Genomic DNA, 22,448 nt, shown 5'->3' on the forward strand with positions numbered 1-22,448 from the left:
ACCTTCCAGAAGTGGCTCTGAATTTTTTTACTACTCGAGGGCTTTCAAAAACTCAGCAATGGGAAGCCTCCTGTATTAAAAGGAATTTGGATTACCACCTCAGAGACCTTTGTCAAGTACTGATGGACCTCCAATGCCATTTGTGGTGGTAGGGGACGAGGCGTTCAAAATGTGCGAGAACCTAATCAAGCCGTACTCTAGCCGTGACTTGAACACTACAAAGCACGTGTTTAACTACAGACTGACACGAGCTAGACGACTGGTGGAGTGCGCCTTTGGCATTTTAGTTGCCAAATGGCGTATTCTCACCAAAGCCATTAATTTTTGGAAACCATAGACGATATAGTCAAGGCTTGTGTAGTTCTACATAACTGTTTTTTAAGAGGAACCACTGCGCCTAGACCCACAAGAGGTTGATTGCACACTCACCAGGCTGCAAAATTTGTCATATCGGTCAACCCTTGTCACCAGAATGAGGGACAGTTTTGCTGATTACTTTGTTTCTGAAGCAGGCAGAGTGAGTTGGCAGGAAAATGTGTTTTAATTTTAACAGTTTTCTCATTAAAATGTATTTATTTTTTAAACACCTTTTTTGTCTTTTTTTAATCTGCCCCAAGAATGGTTCTGCTACACTGATGATATATTTTATTTTACTACATCACACATTCTGCCTTGTTATGAAAAATAATGCTTGTTAAAGGGGTTATCTGGGTTCAGAGCTGAACCCGGACATAGCCATATTTTGAACCCACCTACCACACTCAATCTTGCAGGACATAGGTATTTTATGGAGTGTTTTTTACGTACTGGGGTCTCCATAGTGCTTACAGACGGAGGCTTGCGCCCATCAGTGAGTCCCATGACATCACCAGCACTATTGGGCCGGCTGTAGCCCTGCCATAGCCTTTAAAACTTCTAGCACATCGCTAAAGCCTGCTCATTAGAGACTGTGACATCAGCAAACACACTGTTTGGTGGAACCCTATGCTTAGCAGTATGTTTGTCAGCCCTTGTTCTGCCCGATCCTGCGCAGGGCAAGGGAGAGCATTGGAGCTTGAACTGCTCTGTTAACATCTGGGTGCAGGTTCGGCTTCGGCTCTGAACTCGGACCACACCTTTTAACAGCATTATGTCCCTTTCCCTTTGCTTGTGGTAATGACGCTAGTTTATGTGACAGCTTCATCTGTACTAAAGAGCGAAATTTTAATTTGGCGCTCTCTAGTAAATGAATTGATGACGAGGCTGATTCACATGTACCGTGACTCCCACAAGGGTTCATGTAAATTTGCACAAGATTGACTGATGAACAAGCCAGATCAATAAGAAGCTATAGGAAAACCCGTTATTGATCGTGCAACATTAAAGATTCGGCCACCTTTTTGGCACTACAGGTGTTCAGAAAATTAAACTCCTAGAAACCTATTTTTAATTGTACGAGCATTATAATAAACGCAAAGTTGTGTGTTGCTGGGAGTTCTAGTTTCCCAACAGCTAGAGTGGCCAAAGTTGAGGATAGCCTGTACCAGGAAATAAAAAACACACCCACACACACTGAAGTACAGTAAACGTATTTATTTGACAAAAATTACCCCAAAAAGTTTTATATGGAAATTAAATATTAAAATAAAGAAATTATACACTTTCAAAACGTTGAGGGGAGGTAGACCGTTGTGGGGTGAACACTTTTTGGGCTGGCAGCGCTAGCCCCCCTGTCTTAGGTGGCGGGATAAAAACGATGCGCCGCAGGAAAAGATGCAGGTGGGATTTGAGGGGTGTGGAGAGAGGACTGGTTGGAACTGGAATGTTCCTGAGCATGTTTCGAAGAGGGAGTTTGGAACGAAGTGGGAGCAGCATAGTGAGGATGAGAAGAAGAAAAAGAAGAAAGATTAAACACCTGCTCGGGGGGGGGGGGGGGGGGTGGAATGGGATGGTTGTCGGAAAGGGAATGGGTGAAAGGAGTGGGATAGGGGGGGTAGTTGTGGAACGGAGGGTGGTGGAAAATTTCCCACGACCCCTTCTCCTCCAAATTTTTTTAATTATGCACCTGCTCGGGCGTCATTTGGTCCATCCTGGGGATTAAGGTTAGCACATAGTGATGGTAAGGGCTGAGTTGACGTGCCAAGTTATCTAACCTTCGCCTCATTTCATCAGCAAAACCTTCTAGAGCATTGTAAACTATGTCTACGAGGTTCCCATAATCCTCATGACTCATACCGGTTCTCCTTCTATTCAACATAGCTCTCACAGGAGGGCTGGGGGTGGCGGCTGGTTTCGGCTCCACTTCAAGAGCTAGGTCAGGCGCCCGAGTGCTGATGGCAGTTCTGCAGAGGAAATAAAAGGCCTTGAATTACTGCGTCCAGGTTCCATGCTATGCCTACCTCCTTACTGTAGGAGGTTGCAAAAAAAAGTGGGGGCCAAACGCTCCTTGCAGTCAGAGGGAGAGAACGGTTTTCCCTCCGACTGTAGGGGGCTGCCAGAAACTGAGGGGCCGAACGATCCTCTCTCTGACAGCCCTTGCACTCACAGGGAGAGGAAAGCAAAAGCGTTATGTATTTATTTTCAGGGAAAAAAAACTAAGGAAAATGCCTTCTTGGCGCCAGCGTCCGTCGTAGGAACCCCAAGGCCGCACTATACATATATGGCCGGCCTTAAAGTATAACTGTCGTATTATTATTTTTTTTTTTTTTTTAGTATTGGATTGTGGTGATATCTCCTTGGTGGTCCTATTTCAACTTTTCACTGTGTATTCAATTACCCCTTAATTCCATAGTTTTGTTCCCTGTACTGCCTACTTTTACCTGTGCTTAAAATAGTATTACTAGGCATGGTCAGTCTTTCAGTTGAAGGACTGAGCACGCAGAAGCAGGCTGCGTGCAAGGTCACGTTACTGACAGCCAGGGACTGTAAGTAAATTATTAATTTGCCATCTGCTCAGTGTATAAATGAAAGCAACGTCTGGTAAGAGGACCCCTTTGTGCCGCAGGAGATTAACCCTTTAGGGGGGGGAGGGCTCTGGTTACTGACACTTTTGGGGGGGCTATTGTTACTGGCTATGGAGGGCAGGCGGGATTAGCCTCAGGGTGAGGGCAGTAATAGTGAAATTGCAGTTTTATGCAGACTGGTTGCTAAGGGCTGAATCTTATTAAATATGGGGTAAGTCAGTCTAATAGTAACTGATTCTGGAATATCATGTTATTAGTAACTACATATATGAAAATTGAAATTGGGGTAAGTGTGACAGTTATCCTTTAAGGTTGTTCCGGATCCACTCGGGGCCTGAACCTCCTTGTTGTAATCTCTCTTGAAGTGGTCCCACCGAATGATAACCTTGTCAGCTGTGAACAAAAAAAGTAAAATTATATTACAATAATATTAGCATGCTTTTAGGTTAACTTTATAAATCTAGTAAAAATACATATTGCTGTACTTAACACATTGTTTCTGAGCCGCCGCAGGGAGATCTCCCCCCCCCCCCCCCAGTGAATAAGGACTTGCTTATCTCCCTCCAGAGCCACCAGGTGTGATGGTGGGCATGGTGGCGGTCGGTGTGGTCCCATAAAGCGGGACGCGCCTCCACCAGTTGACTTAGGAATTAGTTGCCGATATGAGGGACAATGAACTCATTATCTTCCCCGGTGAAGACTCTGGATCCCTGGCAGAAAAATAAAAATTATAGAAAGTACAAAAAACAAATGCAAATTAAAACTATGTATTCAATACTTACATGTCCCTGACCAACACGGGCTCTCCCATGAACTCTGGAGGAGACTGGGGGATCCTGCCTGGCAGCTCTAGGTGAAGGTTTCTAAAACCATTTAAAAAAAAACAAAAAACGGATTATATATTTTTTAAACGGAATACATAGCAATATACTTGCTTCCTGCTGGCCCTGGTCCTTGCTTTGTCCACCTCCCCTTGTGACGCCGAGGCCCAAGGTGAGCCGGCCCCAGGTGAGGGTGCTGCAGCTGGTAAGCTGGTTGATGATGAAGACTAGAATAAAACACATACTGATTTAATGCAATTAATCAAATTGTATTACAAAATCCAATTGTCGCTTGTACTTTACCGCTTGTTGAATTCGACGGCGCCTTCTGGGTGGCCGCCTTGGATTTGATTCTGAGGCTTCAGACATCTGTAGGAGACCTAATCCAAAAGCAAATCTAGATTAAACATGCTGTATGAACATGTTTACACAACATATCACATTTATAAAATATTTATTTGAAGAACTTACTTTTGCCGATTTTTTTTTTTTTGGTCTTGGCCACCACAGAATTTTTGTTGTTGTTGTATTCTCATACTGCCCATGGGTAGTAATGCTTTGGTGTGGGAGGGAAACCCACACTGAACATGGGAGGGAAAGGGGTGAGGGGGAAAAGGCCTGGAAACTATGGAAGGGAGCAGGTCATCTTCTAGAGAAACCCTAATCAAAGTCCTGACTTACTGCAAGTATGAACTGATCCCATACTATGTTACGGGTACCTAAAGTCCTTACTGACCCTGTAGGAACCTGGTACTAATGTCAGGACAAGAGACAACCTGTTCCTCCAAACGGTAGGATGAACAGGAGTCTCCCTCAGGCCTAAACACAAATGTCAGGGAAAAGAGTAACACAAGAGAACCCCAACAATAAACAGGGGAAGGAGATACTTGACTTCAAAATGCTATGGAAGCACAGGAACGCCACCGAGATCCAAACACCAGCAATCCAAAACAAGACTGAAGCTATAAACTGCACAGTATGGTGGGAGAAGCTACAATAAATAGGAACGGTAAAATGACCACATAAGCAACACCTGGGTCAAGGGGTGTGGCCATTACAAGAAACAACACAGACACAAATTGATCCACAAGGAACCTGTCAGATCAAACCACGTGTTGCCAGTCTCACTGATCTCTTGGCACCTGTCACGGGAACATCTGTGACACTGGATTAGTGTAGTCTACATAGTGTAGAGTAAGTGTAGTTTATATAGTTTGTATAGGATAAATGTAGTTTATATAGTGTTTATATACAGTGTAGTCTAGTGTGTGTGTAGGGTAATTGTAGTGTATTCTATGTATGTGTGTAGGGTAAGTGTAGTCTCTATAGCAGGTTTCGGAAACCTTCAGCATTCCAGCTGTTGTGAAACTACAATTCCCAGCATGCTCTGAGAGTTCTGAGAAGAGCAGAGCAAGTATGCATGCTGGGAGTTGTAGTTTCAAAACAGCTGGAGGTTGCCTACCCTATGTGTAGTGTGTGTACTCTGTGTATTCTCTAGTGTGTGTGTGTATATAGGGTAAGTTAGTCTAATTAGTGATTTTTTTATTTTTTTATTCTTCTAGTGGTGGGAGGGGCGTCTAAAAAAAAAAATTCCACACAGGGTGCCATTTATCCTCAGTCAGCCCTGCCTATCCAGAAGATCGGTCAACACTATTTGTATCTATGAAAACCCTTTTAAGCTACATGCACACAACCGTATCCGTTTTGTGGTTCTCAAACTCCGGATCCATAAGATATGGATACTCTCCATGTACAATCTACGTTTTTTTAAATATGCCTCCTCAATGGCACAGCTCGAGGTTATCCCTTCTCCCAGGAACAGAAAAACAACTTGGACCCATAGTATAAAAGCCCCTTCCCCTTTACCTGCTCTAGTTGTTTCCTGTCCCTCGGACGAGTGGAGAAACTGTTGTAACAAGAGGCATACCTGCATTTCTTTTGACCGCACATCCTTTAGGTTTGTTATCCTTCAGGATCTCTCAGGGGGGCTGGTGCAGAGCACATTATGCTGGGGGCGTTGGTATGGATCCCTCCCTGGTGCTTTGGCATAAGTCCTGTATATACTGGCAGCCCAGGGCTCTGCTGTCACTCTGGGAGCATTCCGGCAAGAGGATTTTGTGCACGGTATGCAGCAGCAAGGGATTCCTGGGGCCTGAATCCTCCTTCCAGTGGAATCTGCTGGGTTTGCGCGGTTGCAGCGTGCATTTTGTGCAATGACCTCGCAGAGGGTGTGGCGTTGAGTCGCGCGTGGTGGGTGCTGCGGGTCGTGTGTCATGGAGTTGTGGTAAAGGCCTATCTGAGTCCGTTATTTCTAAAGAGTAGAAAGCCTGTTACGTTTAAAATATGCCACAGAACTTGGAGAGTTTTTGTTTTTCAGATGGTTCTTGTGATCCCTCTATGTCCCCTGATGTAAACATAATTTTGGATTTTCTCCAGAAAGTTCTGGATAATGGTCTTAAAGTACCTTAAGTCCAGGATGCTACCCACAGGGCTTTTTTAGGTTTCAAACTGGCAGATGTAGATCTATTCAGAAGATTCATTAAACAGGCAAATAATATCCGACCAGCTTTTCATTCAGCTATACCACCATGGGATCCGTTTTAATGGATCAGCATTTTGAGCCCATCAATAATATCTTGCTCAAATTACTTTCTCTAAAAACATACTTCTGGGTAGCCATCACAGAAGCTAGGAGGGTGGGGGAGATTCAAGCCTTCTCCTGTAAATCTCCTTACCTGACTATTTTTGCCTAAAGTCTTTTCGAAATTTTATTGTCAACAAGCAGCATCTCTGCCTTCTTTCTGCTTGCAGGGATGTTCTCCAGAAGAAATTATTGGGGACATTTATTAAACAAATATGCCTAAATTAGGTGTATTATTGGAGCAAATTGTGGCACAGAGGTCCTTTGCGCTGAAATCTGCAACTTTTACCCATTCACGGCATGTCTAAAAAAAGTTGGCTTGGCGTAGGCAGAGAAGGGGACGGGCTGGCAGACCCTTCTCATTTACCATTTTCTATGCCTGTTTTAGGCGTACAAAATGGTCTAAATGTAAGACAGCTAGGAAGTTGTCTTACATTTAGAAGTGGCTGTGGATCCGCCAAAGTTATGAAGAGGCCAGCACCTCTTCATAACTCTGGCGGATACCTCACCAGGTATAGGGAATATTAAGTTCCACAATTTAGACGTATGCAGATTGTCCTGCAGTACTTGCTATCATCTACAGGAGATTTCAGAAAATTACCGGTAGATCACTTGTTTGTCCAGTTCCATGGTCAAAATAAAGGTCAAGCTGCAAGTAAAACCACTATTTCCCGCTGGATGTCATATTCTACTAAAGGCATCACTTACCCGGCAGGTCTGAAAACGCATTTAATGAGAGCAATATCCGCTTCCTGGGCTGAAGGAGCCGCAGCCTCTTTGGATCAGATATTGAGAGCGGCACCAGCCCTTCTACTGTTTTCAGACACTATAAACTAGATGTCTTATCTAACAGTGACTTTTCATTTGGACATAATGTCTTGTCTAGTGTTGAGCGAGCATGCTCCGCCGAACTTCTGTTCGGCTCCAGCATAGCTGCTCGGCAGATCAGAGTGCTCGGGCGAATAATTTGGGTGCTCAAATACAATTGAATACAATGGAAGTCAATCGGAGAACCCCAGGACCCCCTGCTCGGAAGTGTTCATAAAAAAAAGGTTAGAAATTGTTGGAAACCCCATCAAAATGGTTTAGCAACAACATTAAGAGGATAGCTGGATGTGTCTTAGACTCCTTTTATGTACAACATACAATAGACAACCATATAAAGGTTATATGCCAAAAGCCAGGTATGTGCCCAATCTATCCATGAGACAGATAACAGCCAGCATACCTTACAATGGCAGCCTTGTGCACTATGATATATTCCAAACCAGCTCTCATCTAACTGAGAACCAGTAAGGCTACTTTCACACTTGCATTCGGGGCTCCGCTTGTGAGTTCCGTTTGAAAGCTCTCACAGGCGGCCCCGATCAGATCCGTCCAGCCCTAATGCATTCTGAGTGGCTGCGGATCAGCTCAGAATGCATCAGTCTGGCACTGTTTGTCCTCCGCTCCCGCAGGCAGACACCCAAACACTGCTTGCAGCATTCAGGTGTCTGCCTGGCCATGCAGAGGCAAATGGATCCATCCAGACTTGCAATGTAAGTCAATGGGGACAAATCCGTTTGAAGTTGACACAGTATGGCTCAAATTTCAAACAATCCATCCCCCATTGACTTTCAATGTAAAGTGAAAACGGATCTGTTTGCACTATCATGAACAAAAAAAAATATAAATATATATATATATATATATATATATATATAATTTTATTTTTTATTTTTTTTTTTGTTCATGGTAATGCAGATACCAGACGGATCCGCACCTAAACACAGGTGTGTAAGTAGCCTAAACCTCAGTTATTTTGCATCTGTTGGATGGCTTGGGTGGACCTGCACACCTAGATCAATATCATTAGGGCGACAAAAAGTCTTCTGATTGTCCTAACATAGTATTCAATAACCTTTCTATACAGTTTTGTCATGTAAAAACTAATTTGCATAAACATGGACATATGGGAAAGACATGCAAATGAGCAGAATCTCTGAACAGTGCCCTCTATTAGTTGCATTGTGTTATGACAAGACTATTCACTCACAACAGCGAATAGTCGTCATAACACTATGCAACTAATAGAGGGCGCTGTTCATGACTCAATAGTGCCATCTATTGGTTTTCATGGTCTTCTGACAGCTGAAAAACAAGGCAGATTCTGCTCATTTGCATGTCTTTCCCATATGTCCATGTTTATGCAAATGAGTTTTTACATGACAAAACTGTATATAAAGGTTATCGAGTATTATGTTAGGACAATCGAAATACTTTTTGTCGCCCTAATGATATTGATCTAGGTGTGCAGGTCCACCCAAGCCATCTAACAGATACAAAATAACTTTGGGGTTTACTGGTTCTCAGTCAGATCAGAGCCAGTTTGGAATATCTCATAGTGTGCAAGGCTGCCATTGTAAGGTATGCTGGTTGTTATCTGTCTTGTGGATCAATTGATGGCTTGCACATACCTGGGTTTTAGCATATACCCTTTCTGTGGTTGTCTATTGTATGTTGTACATAATAAGAGTCTAAGATGCATCCAGCTATCCTCTTAATGTGGTTTCCAAACCATTTTTAAAGGGGTTTCCATCAATTTTGAACCTTTTTTTGTGAACTAGACATTCTTCTCTTCTGAGCAGGGGGTGCCTGGGGTTTTCCCATTGACTTCCATTTGGCCAGAGCACCAAAGTTCCACCCTAAAGGAGTAAAATGTATCTTCCAGCTGTTGCAGTTTTGGAGTCGTATGTAAAAGATGCTTATTCTTACCGGTATTTGGCTTTCTTTCCCATTTTCCTTGGGGGACACAGGAGACCTTGGGTATAGCTCAGCTTCCTAAGAGGCGTGACACTAAGTGAAAACTGTTAAGCCCCTCCTCCAGCAGCTATACCCTCAGCCTGGAGAGAGAGACTGTTTTCTCCTTTGTTGTGTGTGTGTGTGTGTGTGTGTGTGTGGTTTTTTTCCTTTTTCTTCCAGACCATCAGCGACAACAGAGACACACTAGACCTCTCTGTTTTTCCCGGGGTTGAGCTGCGCCAGTGCCGGTAACCCGCACTGCTGCCTCCCCCACAGAAGGGAAGGTGGACCAGGGCAGCCCAGCTCCCCTGCATCCCGCCAGCGCAAGGGTCGCCCGCACGCAAAGTCCTTCTTCCAGCGTCCTGCCACTACGGTGACAGTAGCTGAAGGGACGACCCTGCTGGAACGGACCAAGGGTGAAGACGGCTGATGGTGAGAGAGTGGCTTGGGGTGCTGTAGGTGAACAGCCTTTTTTTCTGGAATCATACACTCCAGGGCTGTCTCTTAGGCCCCTTCCTGCCTCAAAGAGGCTGTGTTTAAAAAAATAATAAAAAATATATATAATGAGAAATATCTGAATTTTTGTTGGCTGCGCAGGATGCTGCAGCCTGACCTTGGTAGCGCTGGCCGTATGCCTGCCCCCATTCCATAGATGGCATGTTGCGCTCCCCGGCCGCGGCACTGGCCAGGTACATGTTCCCCTTCTAGGCGGACCCTTGCCCTCTCCTGGGATACGGCGCTGGCCAGGTGCAGGCCGCCTTTTCTATAGGCAGAATTAGTTGCCCTCTCCAGTCACTGTGCTGGCCATGTGCATGACCCCCCCCATTCTAGGCGGAATACTGCACTCTCCCTGGCTGTGGGCTGGCCTTGTGCATGACCCCCTTCTGTAGGCAGAATACTGCACTTTTACCGGATACGGTGCAGGCCATGTGCACGACCCCCTTCCTTAGTTGAATGCTGCACTCTCGCTGGATTCGCTACGGCCATATGCATGAGCCGGCCATACGCATGACCTCCGTCCAATGGAGGACTGCTGCACTCTCTCTGGATTCGCTGCCGGCCATATTCATGAGCTCCTTCTATAGGCGTAATGCTGCACTCTCTCTGGATTCGCCGCCGGCCATGTGCTTGAACTCCTTCCATAGGTGGATTGCTGCACTCACTGGATTTGCTGCCGGCCATGTGCACGACCCCCTTCCTTGGGTGGTATGCTGCGCTCTCACTTGATCCGCTGCCAGCCATGTGCATGACCCCCCTTCCAGGGGCGGTGTGCTGCACTCTCACTGAATTCGCTGCCAGCCATGGGCATGCATTCTTTCCTCAGGCGGAATACGTACATGCCCACTGATTGTGGTTGTTTTCTCGCCAGTACGTTGCTGGCCATGTGCATGACCCGCATCCTTGGTGAGGTGCTTGCATTTTCACTGGATGCGATGCCGGCCATGTGCGTGACCCCCCCCCCCTTCTGGGCGGAATACTGCACTTTCGCCGGATGTGTTGCGGGCCATGAACAACCCTCCTCATTCCATGGGCGGGAATTTGCATGCTCACAAGACTCATGGCTGTCCTTGATATGCTGTACTGGACTCGTACATGTTCCCCTTCATTGCGGAGTAGTTGCACTCTCACGGAATTCAGTGTTAGGTGGGTTATTGCCCAATCTCTTAATGCTAGGATAACCCCGTGCATGTCCCCCTTTCACTAGGCGGACCTCCTGCGTTGCTGCTGGGTACTGTGCGGCCATGTGCATGGTCACCTTCTGGGCAAAATATGGTATGTTCTACTTCTCTGAAGTTGTTGCTGGCCTTGGGCATCCCCCCCTTTGGGACGGGCCTTTGCATTCTTACCAACTGCAGTGTTGCCAGGTACATTTCCCCCTTTTCTGGGGGGACTGCCTGCGTTCCATCGCATGCCATACTAGTCTTGTACATAACTCCCTTTCAGGCCGCACTTTGCACTTCCGTAGATACTGTGGGACTCTGTGGTTGGCCCCCTTCGCTGAGTGACTATTTTGCAGTGGGCGTACGTTTTTGTGCGCTCTGTGCGTTGTTTGGGCCGTGTATGCCTTCTCCTCCCGTAGGTGGGTTGGCTTTCTCACTGCTTCGGGGCTACTCATACATATACCTCCCTTCCTCCTGCGACATGCTTGTTTCTCTTGGGATACTATGCTGGCGGCAAGCCTTGCATTCTTCTCTGATGAGATCATTTTGCTTCTACCTGACCCGGACGGGCTCTACTTGCGCTCTACTGACAGAGTTAGGCGGTATTCTTTTTCGGGTTTGTATTGTATATTGCGGTTCCGTTGCGACGGTGTGCGCCATGTTTGTTGGCCCTTCCACCTGGGGAGTGTTCATGGTTCCTAGATGCGTACCCATTTGTCCTCTCATGGCATTGCTTTCCTGCGCAAGCGGTCACATGGACGAGAGGGCTGTCTGCAGCGCCCCTCAAATTCTACTTTATCTCTGGCGGGACTACGGTTCCCTCACCTACTACCATTTCCTCCTCTTCGGGCGTAGTGCGGTATGACTCCCTTCTATTGGCGCCCTCTGCGCTTCAGTTCTGCTCTGCTACCAGGTTTGGGCCGCTCTTCTCAGAAAGGTCACCGAACTTCTCTTGGGTGCTCGGTTGCCCAGGTCCGGGGGACCTCCACCTTGGTTTCTTCAGGGTATTCGCTTTCTGCGAGACGGTTAGCCGGGCGTCTCAGTGTAGCAGGTGTTCTGCCTTTGAGCTGTCCTACTATGACTTCCCTGTTGCCCACTCCTCCTTTCGGTTGGAGGGTGTTATGCCGGCCTCTGTTTCGACCGTTTTATTTTTATTTTTTTTCTCGCTGGCTCTGTTTTGGCTCTCTGATGTGGCGTCTGCCCGGACAGGCTTCAGAGGCTGGTCCTTCACTGCCCTCCCCTCTGGGGGTGAGCATGGTTGTTTACTTGGATGGTTCCTTGTGGCCTTGTGCCATCTCCCTCGTTCACACTGGCTGTACTGGCTGTGTGCCCATTTACCGGGTCTACTGCGTTATGTCCCCCCGCTAAGTGCAGATTGCGTTTTCTATTCCAGGCGATGGTTCTGCTGTAGACTTACCTTCTTGGTAACTTGGGAAAAATACCCTTCGGGCAAGATTGTCTTTAGATCTCCCACACCGGGACTATAGACTCCCTTCCTCTGATGGCAACATCGACGTGGACTTTAGCCTATCTTGTCCTGGCATCTGTCGGATGCTGGGAGGGCCCTTTCGGTTCCTTCCATCTGTCCTTTGCTCCCCCAACTCGGGTGGGTATGGGATGCCTTTGCTCGGGGGACGGCGGGACCGGTTTTTGTCAGACTCTTCTGCCCGTGTTACCGGTCTGCGCCGCATCACATTGGGTTTTCTCCCCGCTTGCACAGGCAATTCCGGCGGGCACGCTAGTGTTCACTCCCGGCCATGCTTCATCAAGGATCTGTTATCGGACTTGCAGTTCTTGCCTGTGGTTCTGTGGGAAGCTGAGCTTTTCCCCCACTCTGCCTTTCTCTCTCCATGGTTCTGTCCTTCTCCAGTCCGGCCTGGACCTGGGACTCTGTTCCTTGAAGGGTCAAGTGTCAGCTCTGTCCATCATCTTCCAGCGTTCCTGGCCCTCTTGGGCCTGTCAAGACATTCTTCCACGGACTGGCTCATTGGTTCCTCTGTACCGTCCCCGTTACTGCCCTGGAAACCACATACTGAGCTCTCGGCGCTCTAAGCTTTCCTTTGGAGCCGTTACAGAAGTTCTCCCTACTTTTTCTGTCCTATACTGTTGTTTCTGTAGCTATCGTGTCTCAATGGCGGCCCCCTCTTGTTCCGCGCCTCCTGTCCTTCCCTAGGACAGGGCTGTCCTCCATCCCATCCCTTCCTTTCTTCTGAAGGTGGTATCCACCCGGGAACGGACGCTTCACTGATTGGACGACGTTCAGGCCTTGCAGTTTTTACTTGGAGATCACCGTCTCTTGTCGGCACTCGGGCTCTTGTGGTTCTAGGAGTTTTGATGACCTCCATGGTGGCTTTCGCCCGCTTCATCGAAATGATTGATTATATCTGAGGTTACTGCGCCAAGGGCAGGGTTCCGTCTTTGATGGAATGAATGGCGACACCGGAGCGGTCGGTGTCTCCTGGGCAGAGACATTGGGCTTCGGCCGCGCAATTGTGCGGGGCGGCCACCGGTCTTCCTTGCATGCCTTGCCTTGTTCTACAGGGTGCATGCTCGGACTTCGACGGATCCTGTATGGGCCGCCTGGGTTTGCAGGCGGCGGTTCCTTGATGTCTTCGGGTGCTTCGCCTTGGTGCTGTAGTCCCCCCTTCTTGGACTGCTATTGAACGTCCCAAGGTCTCCTGTGTCCCCCAAGGAAAATGGGCAAGAAAACGAGATTTTTGTATAACTTACCAGTAAAGTCTCTTTCTCGCTCTTCATTGGGGGACACAGCACCCACCCATTCATTGTTTTTTCTACACGGTTTCCGGACTTGCTTTACCCCGTTGGGTAGTTGGCTTGTTGGTTCCACTTGTTGGACTTTGCCTTTTCTCACTACTTGGACATGCAACTGGCAGTCTCTCTCTCTAGGCTGAGGGTATAGCTGCTGGAGGAGGGGCATAACAGTTTTCACTTAGTGACATGCCTCCTAGGGAGCTGAGCTATACCCAAGGTCTCCTGTGTCCCCCAAGGAAGGGCAAGAAAGAGATTTTACTGGTAAGTTATACAAAAATCTCATTTTTCCATATAGCCTCCCCAAGGTCACTGGTATTTCCCACCCTATTTGTTCATGTTATATAATCTGTGGTGGTATGCATTATTTTGTTGGTATATGCATATATCTATATAAAAATTAGTTTTGCATCAAAGTTGTGTCGTAGATTACTAACTGAAACAGGTAAGGCAGGATATATAGAAAATCCAGTAAGAGTAATCTTCATCTTTCTCAGTCCCATTAATAGAATTAGCTATTCTTGTCTGCAAAACAGATGGACATACAGATGTGGATAGTACATGGATGACATCCAAGTGCTCTCCTTTTTTTTGACTCTAAGAAGTGATGGTTCTGTGTGTAATCCACCAAAAATGTGATCAAAAGTGGACTTCAAAATACTATCTTGTGCATGAGGCCTCATACTGTGTTCTCGCATCGAGGACAGGTGCTACTCCTCCTTAAAAGAAGCTCAAGCTGGTGGAGGTACTCCTACCACATCCAGCTGCTGTTTCCTAAAGGGTTCAACACAAACATTCCAATCAGTCTGATTTATTAAAGCCCATGCAGGTTTGTGAGTCAGAATTTTAATAGACACATGGTTTTATCTGTGAAAAGTATCGTTTTAGTATTGAGAATTGTGATACTACATTTGTCTCTATCCAAGTCCAAATCCTAGTATTGTGACAACCCTAAGCACATCAGTGCAGGAGACCCTGACTTTGAGTGGAGCTGGCACAACCCGGCTAGTAGGCTAATAGTGATTGTATAAGTGAATCAGCCTTTATTTTATATATCCATCCCTACTTCTAAATTCAGAATAGTGTTATACGATTTTATCAGGCACAGCAGTTGGAAACCTGACTGATCTATTATAAGGTAACAGTGAGGGGAAAAAAACCTATAACTAATTCGCCAGTCGGCACATAACAGATCTATCAGGATACCAGGTGGAACTAGATGGGCGGATGTCTTTTTTTCAGCCTTACAAACTATGTTACAGTATGAACAAAGCCTTAGCCACGTGTGATAATCTGTTGTAGTATATTCTGTATAATCCTTTTCAGAGTAACAGCCCAGCTGATGTTTTCTTTTAACAGCCATGCTGGAGTTAGCCGAAGTGCCGCGGTGATAGCGGCATACATGATGAACACCACAAAATGTACATTTGAAGAGGCGTACCAGAGGCTTCAAGATAAAAAAACTGATATTAAGTAAGTTGTGCTGGGCAGGTTCTAACTTGTCCATATAAATGCTATATACATTGTTTAGGAATAATGTTAAAACCACTTGCATAATATTATGTAGTGCTGCCAAACCTTCTCTGACCCATTGAGGCATGGAGTCCTTAATTTTATTTGGCATAAAGTGGTAGATTCTGTGGATCTGACGACCATCATTAAAGGGGTTATCCCATCTTAGACAATGGGGGCATATCGCTAGGATATGCCCCCATTGTCTGAAAGCCTGGGATCCGCACCTACAAGGAGAACGGAGTGTAGAAAGTGGAGGAGGGCGCATGCGCAGCCACCCTCCATTCATTTCTACGGAGCCGCCGAAAATGGCCAAGCACTGGCTCGGCTATTTCCGTCAGCCCCACAGAAATGAATGGGAGCTGTGGCCTCACTCCCTTCAATGGGAGAGGCGGGGAGCTGCGCCTGGTTGACGGAAACCCGGGATCCTCCAGCCACAACTCTCCCCGGCTCCGTTCTCCTTGTAGGTGCGGGTCCCACCTCTGGGACCCGCACCTATCAGACAATGGGGGCATATCCTAGCGATATGCCCCCATTGTCTAAGGCTACTTTCACACTTGCGTTAGGTGCGGCTCTGTCTGGTATCTGCACAGACGGATTTGCACCTATAATGCAAACAATTGTATCCGTTGAGAACAGATCCGTTTGCATTATGAAGAACAAACTCAAAACGGATCCGTCCTGACTTACATTGAAAGTCAATGGGGAAAGGATCAGTTTTCAATTGCACCATATTGTGTCAGTGAAAACTGATCCTCTCCCATTGACTTACATTGTGCAAGCAGCGTTTTGATGTCCGCATACAGAGCGGAATGGAGGCGGGACGGAGCCAAACTGATGCATTCTGAACGGACCCTTATCCATTCAGAATGCATTGGGGCTGAACTGATCTGTTTTGAACCGTTTGTGAGATCCCTGAAACGGATCTCACAAACAGAATTCAAAACGCCAGTGTGAAAGTAGCCTAAGATGGGATAACCCCTTTAACCACCTCCCGACCGCTGTACACACCGATGCGTCCGGGAGGTGGTTGATTTACTCCTCCTGGACGCATCGGCGCGTCATCTCGCGAGACGAGAGATTTCGGTCGCAGCCGGCCCGCGCATGCGCATCGCTGGCCGGCCTTTCGTCAAGGAGTATTTCGTCAGCAACCTGCCAGCCAATGATCGCGGCTGGCAGGTTGCTGATTTAAAAAAAAAAACAATCAGAGTGCCAGATAGCAGATCATATTTGTAAATATGATCTGTTATATGGCTGCCCTGCTCCTCTGCTGGTCCTTTTCGTCGGTTGGATCCAGCAGAGGAGCAGGCTACACAGTGAATACACCAACACCACATACTAGCCCCAGATCACCCCTCTGAACCCCAATTAACCCTTTGATCACCCCTTTGATCGCCCCTGTCAATCACAGTGAAAGGAAAAAAGTGATCAGCGCAAACTGTCACTTTTTTTTTTCACTGGTATTGACCGTTAGGTTTTAGGTATAGTTTAGGTCCCTTGGTTAGGTAGTTTAGGGATCAGTTAGCGCCCACCGCACCGCAGTCACTGATTCGCTGATTAGCGTATCGCTAATCAGCATTTGTACTTTTATAGTATCTGGAAGTGATCAAAACTGATCACGGTCAGATCTATAATTGTTTTAGTGTCACTTTAGGTTCGCCCTCCACCCAAAACGCAGTGTTTGCCCGATCAGGCCTGATCGGTCGCCCACACGTGCGTTCACCCACGCCCACCCCACCGCAGTGAGCAAAAATTTTTTTTTTGATCACTGCACATTCACTTTACACGCGCTGCGGCGATAAAAAAATCAGTTTTGATATTTTTTATCAACCGCAGCGGCCTCCGGTACTTCGCTAGCCTCCCATTTGTAAGACAGGCTTGCTTTTTTTTCTTCTGAAGAGGCCTACAGGCTTCTGACCCAGTCGGATGAGGAATGGGAACCCTCATCTGATGAATCTAGCGGGTCAGAATACGAACCTGTAGAAAGCGGTGGCTCTCTGACCCAAAGTTCGGACGAGGAGGCTGAGGTCCCTGATAGCACCAGGCGTACCCGGCCCCGTGTCGCTAGACCGCAGGTTGCGCAGGATCCGCTTCAAGAGCAGCAGAGTGGGGCTGGTGCTGTCGGATTACGTGGTGAGGCATACACCAGCAGCGCAGCCCTTCCTGGACCTAGTACCAGCACTGCCGTAGAACATGGTGAAGTAGCGAGCACCAGAAGGGCAGTTCAAGCTGGTACGGTGGCACGTGCAGTAGTGACCCCGTCGCAGCCACTGCAAAGACGTGCCTGTAGAGCCCCTAGAATCCCTGAGGTGCTGGCAAACTCTGATTGGCAGTCCCCAACTTCACTCGCACCTGTAGTTCCCCCTTTCACCGCCCAGTCTGGAGTTCGGGTTGAGACAGCTCAGATCGGTTCAGCCCTGGGATTTTTTGAGCTGTTCTTGACTGCGGAGCTCTTAGACTTAGTTGTGGCAGAGACAAACCGGTATGCCACACAATTTATAACCGCTAACCCGGGAAGCTTTTATGCCCAGCCTTCCCGGTGGAAACCAGTCCAAGTTTCCGAAATAAATATTTTTTTGGGCCTTCTCCTCAACATGGGTCTAACTAAAAAGCATGAATTGCGGTCATATTGGTCCACGAACCCAATTCATCACATGCCCATGTTCTCTGCTGCTATGTCCAGGACACGATTTGAGACCATCCTGCGTTTCCTGCACTTTAGTGATAACAGCACCTCCCGTCCCAGAGGCCACCCTGCTTTTGACCGGCTCCACAAAATTCGGCCTCTCATAGACCATTTCAACCTGAAATTTGCAGATTTGTATACCCCAGAGCAAAACATCTGCATAGACGAGTCCCTGATACATTTTACTGGGCGCCTTGGCTTCAAACAATACGTCCCAAGCAAGCGCGCCCGGTATGGGGTCAAATTGTATAAGCTCTGTGAAAGGGCCACAGGCTATACCCACAAATTTCGTGTCTATGAGGGAAAAGATCAGACCCTGGAGCCGGTCGGTTGCCCTGACTACCTGGGGAGCAGTGGGAAGATAGTCTGGGACTTGGTGTCACCCTTATTCGGCAAGGGGTACCATCTTTATGTGGACAATTTCTACACAAGTGTGGCCCTCTTTAGGCATTTGTTTCTAGAATGAATTGGCGCCTGTGGTACCGCACAAACTAGTCGCGCAGGCTTCCCCCAACGGCTCGTTAGCACCCGTCTTGCAAGGGGGCAGAGGGCCGCACTGTGTAACGAAGAACTGCTCGCGGTGAAATGGAGAGACAAGCGTGACGTTTACATGCTCTCCTCCATTCACGCAGACACGACAATACAAATTGAGCGAGCAACCCGTGTCATTGAAAAGCCCCTCTCAGTCCACGACTATAACCTTCACATGGGAGGGGTGGACTTCAATGACCAGATATTGTCTCCGTATTTAGTTTCCCGCAGAACCAGACGCTGGTATAAGAAGGTGTCTGTATATTTAATTCAATTGGCTCTGTATAATAGTTTTGTTCTCTACAGTAAGGCTGGGAGAACTGGATCCTTCCTCAAATTTCAGGAAGAGATCATCGCGAACCTCCTGTACCCAGGAGGTTCCGTGGCCCCATCCACCAGTGTAGTTAGCCGTCTACACGAGCGACATTTCCCCAATGTCGTTCCTGGTACCTCAAACCGACCGCCACCCCAAAAAAAATGTTGTGTCTGTAGCAGGAGTGGAATAAGGCGTGACACCCGCTATTACTGTCCTGACCACCCTGCCATATGCTTAGGGGAGTGTTTCCGGAAGTACCACACACAGGTACACCTAGCATAGGGATCATCTCACCAGGACAGGCACACAGGGCTATTAGGGCCCATTTACTCACACAGCTGCTGCAAACGTCTCCTTTTTACCTGGGACAAAGTGCATAACGCGCTTTGCACATTGACCCATGGGGAAGGAGAGGTTTGTTCTATAAAGGTAAAAAAAAACACAAAAAAACACCAGTAAGCAATGTTAATGTTTAGTTCAAAAAGTTAGTTTATATGTTCTGTTCCAAAGTTAATAAAATTATTGCGTTGCGGCCTGTTTTTTTTTTTTTTTTACCTTCCAGGTGGACCAACCGATTGACTAGCTGCAGCATTGATGTGCATTCTGACAGAAGCATTGCGCTGCTGTCAGATTACACGCAAGTCGGTGTATGCGGCGCTGCAAGACAAGATTTCTACTCTGCAGTAACAGATACGTTTGCCGAGGCATACAAGCTGAGGGGGAGGCGGCGTTCCTATGCTTTGGCAAACACTTTGTATGTAAAAATAAAATAAAAAATCCCGGCAATGATTTATTCATCCACATCGATTGATGTGAATGGAGAAATCTGGTTTGCCAGGGCATACGAGCTAAGTGGGTATGGATGTTGGGCGGAGCTTCTATGTCCTGGCAGACGCCTTTCCCCCCCCCCCCCCCCTTTTTTTTTTTTTTTTTTTTTTTTTTTTTTTTTTTTTTGGGCAGAGATTTTTTCATCCACATTGATCGATGCGAATGAAGAAATCTGTGCCGTTCATTTTTTTCTTTCAGCAATCACCTCTGCTGTATGGGAACAATCAATGCACCTGGGCAGCAAGTCGCTGTTTAGGCAGCACAATCTGCCTCACAGGAACAATAATTTTTGGAGCGAGCAGAACAATTCAATCTCCTGATAAACAAGCATTTGCTTCTTTATTGGGTGATCCCTGGCTGCTTTCCCATCTTAGACAGTGGGGGCATATCACTAAGATATGCCCCCATTGTCTGATAGGTGCTGGTCCCAGCAGAGTGGGAAGCACTGTGGCTGGAGGACCCCAGATTTCCCAGGGTCTGTCCACCACCAAGCGCTAATCCCCGCTTCTCCCATAGAAGTGAATGGGAGCGTGCCGCGCATGTGCAGCCCATGCTCCCATTCATTTCTATGGGGCAGACTGCAATAGCCGAGCCAGCGCTCAGCTATTTTCGGCGGCCCCATAGAAATGAATGGAGGGTGGCTGCGCACCTATAAGACAATAGTAAGTAGTAAAGCCACGGCAAAGTGAGCTTGATAAAGACAGTCTGGTCGAAACGTCGCTGTTGATTAAGGTGTAATAAAGAAACTGGAACATATCCATTGGAGTGCCGTGGCTTTACTGCTTACTGCTAGCAATTACGGGAACCTTTTGGACCGGGATCCAATGCTGCAGGCACCACCACAAACTGGAACTACTGTATAAACAGTGAGTAGTGCTGCCCTATTGCTACATCGTGCCTATAAGACAATGGGGGAATATCCTAGTGATATGCCCCCATTGCCTGAGATGAAAAAACACCTTTAACCTGACAATTGTTATGGCTTCAGGTAGTGAACATGGAGCAAAACTGCAGCTATTTCTTATGAATGGCATTGGGGGTAGTCTTCATCATGGATATCCACTTTAGTAGCACCCCCTGCGGGTGTGTATCCTGGTACCTCGCCGGTCAGCCAGTCCCCCACTACTGCATCCACAGTGACCTGCCGCCAATCCCACGTAAGTGCGAGTTTGCCGAAGGGGTGACCCTGCGGCGCACGAAGACAACGGACGGTGAGTATTCTCCCTCTAGTGTCCCTTCTCTTCCCCATAGATGTCCCCCTGGGTTAGACCCCCCTCTCTTTTCCTATCTTTTCAGGGGGTCACAATTTTCCCTCGCCTGTCCCTGATCCCCAGGCACCCCTTTTGCCCTGTTTCTCCCCTCCCCGTGCGTTGCTTTCCCCTAGGAGGCTCCCCACCTGGTTTTCGTACCTGCCAACGGAACCTCTTTTCTGGCCACTGCTCAAATCGAGGCCCTTGCTTTTCTTCAGAGTAGGCTGCATCCTCTCTCCGACCCCCTCCTCGTTCCCTGGCTTTTTTTTCTCAGCTCGGCCCTGCTCCTTCACCTGTTTGGGGACACAGCACCAGGGGTCCGGTAGGACATCCTTTGGCTGCCTTCCTCTTTACTTTTCAGGGTTCCACCTCGGCCTTTGTCCTCCTTCAAGGAAGACTCCAAATCCCAGGCCCCCTAGGGGTCACAATGTGCTTTGCGTGTGCCCACTCTGCCTAACCCTGTTTGTGCACAGACCCCCTCAGGAAGCCCTGCACCCCCTCCTGCATTGGTCCCTCCTGAATATTCCTTTTCCCTTTCCCAGGCCATATGGAACCTTGCTCGACTCTCTCAATCTATGGTGTATTCTTTGGACCCAAATTGCATCTGCCTCTGCCCCTCCCAGGGACTCCCTTGCTGACTCCACACACACATGTTTAGCCACCAGGTCCTGCAAGCGACCTTGGGTTGTCTCAACTCGGTCCTGCTCCCCCTCTGAGTCTGTGGCTGGCGATGACTCCTCTTCTATTGCACTTTCCACCGCCTCAGGGGACACTTCTGACTCAGAATCCTGATCTGAGCAGAGCACAGCCCTATCTGCGGCCATGCAGAACCTTATCACGGTAGTTAGGGACACTCTGGACATTCAGGAGTATCCCTCCTCTGTGGCTTAGGACACAGTATCCTTCACATTGGTTTTCCCTAACCATGCGGAGCTTGACGCACTCCTAGCTAAGGTGTAGCGTCACCTGGATAGACGACTTCTGCCCTTCAAGGGTTCAGAAGTTCTCTTTTTCTGAGGCGTCCATTTCTAAGTGGTCTGTCCCTCCTCAGGTAGATCCTTTCGGATAAGAAAATAGACTCCTTGTCCAAATCTGCCTTTGTGGCAGCAGGATCTGCTATCCACCCTACCTTTTCTGTGTCCTATGTTGCAAAGGCTTGGGTGGGCTGGCCCAAACAGCTTCTTCGGTCCTTGCCCACAGATTCTGATCAGGGGGCGCTCCATCTCCTTGCTTCTGAGCTTTTCCAGGCATCCCAGTATCTTTACAATGTTTCCCTGGAATCTGCCCACTGGGTGGCAGATTCTGCCTCTTCCTGGCCTGCAAGCTTTTTGGGAAGCGTTTGGAGGAACTTTTATCTGAAGCCATGGGCGCTAAGATTTCGCTCTTACCCCAGAACCATCCCCACTGCCACCCCTTGTAGCATTGTCTCATCGATTTTGCTCCTTTTGGGACTCTTCCTCCCATCAGGACAAATAGACTTCTCGGCCCTCCTTCAAGGCAAAGACATCTTGGCACGCCAACTCTAAGCCTTACAAGCACCTGTCTGCAAAGCCTTCCTCAACATGAAGGTTTTCCCCTACTCGAGCCGGTCCCTCGGGGGGGGGGGGGGGGGGGGGTGTTAGCTGCTCAATTTTCAGGATTCCTGACGTGCAAGCGTGAAAATTGTATACTCATATAAGATAGATCGCCCTTCCCACAGGCCGGTTCTTC

The 22,448-nt window shown here is 47.8% G+C and overlaps 1 protein-coding gene across 1 annotated transcript in view; it reads left to right on the forward strand.

Moving 5' to 3' along the window:
- The window catches only part of DUSP12 (dual specificity phosphatase 12), a 131,444-nt gene that overhangs the window by 32,159 nt on the left and 76,837 nt on the right, over window positions 1–22,448 (forward strand). The window contains exon 4 of the mRNA XM_044300648.1: window positions 14,975–15,088. Coding sequence (XP_044156583.1) covers window positions 14,975–15,088 — 114 coding nt within the window. The remainder of the gene's footprint in view (window positions 1–14,974; window positions 15,089–22,448) is intronic.

The sequence above is a fragment of the Bufo gargarizans genome, chromosome 7, assembly GCF_014858855.1.
Source record: "Bufo gargarizans isolate SCDJY-AF-19 chromosome 7, ASM1485885v1, whole genome shotgun sequence".
Classification (NCBI taxonomy): domain Eukaryota; kingdom Metazoa; phylum Chordata; class Amphibia; order Anura; family Bufonidae; genus Bufo; species Bufo gargarizans.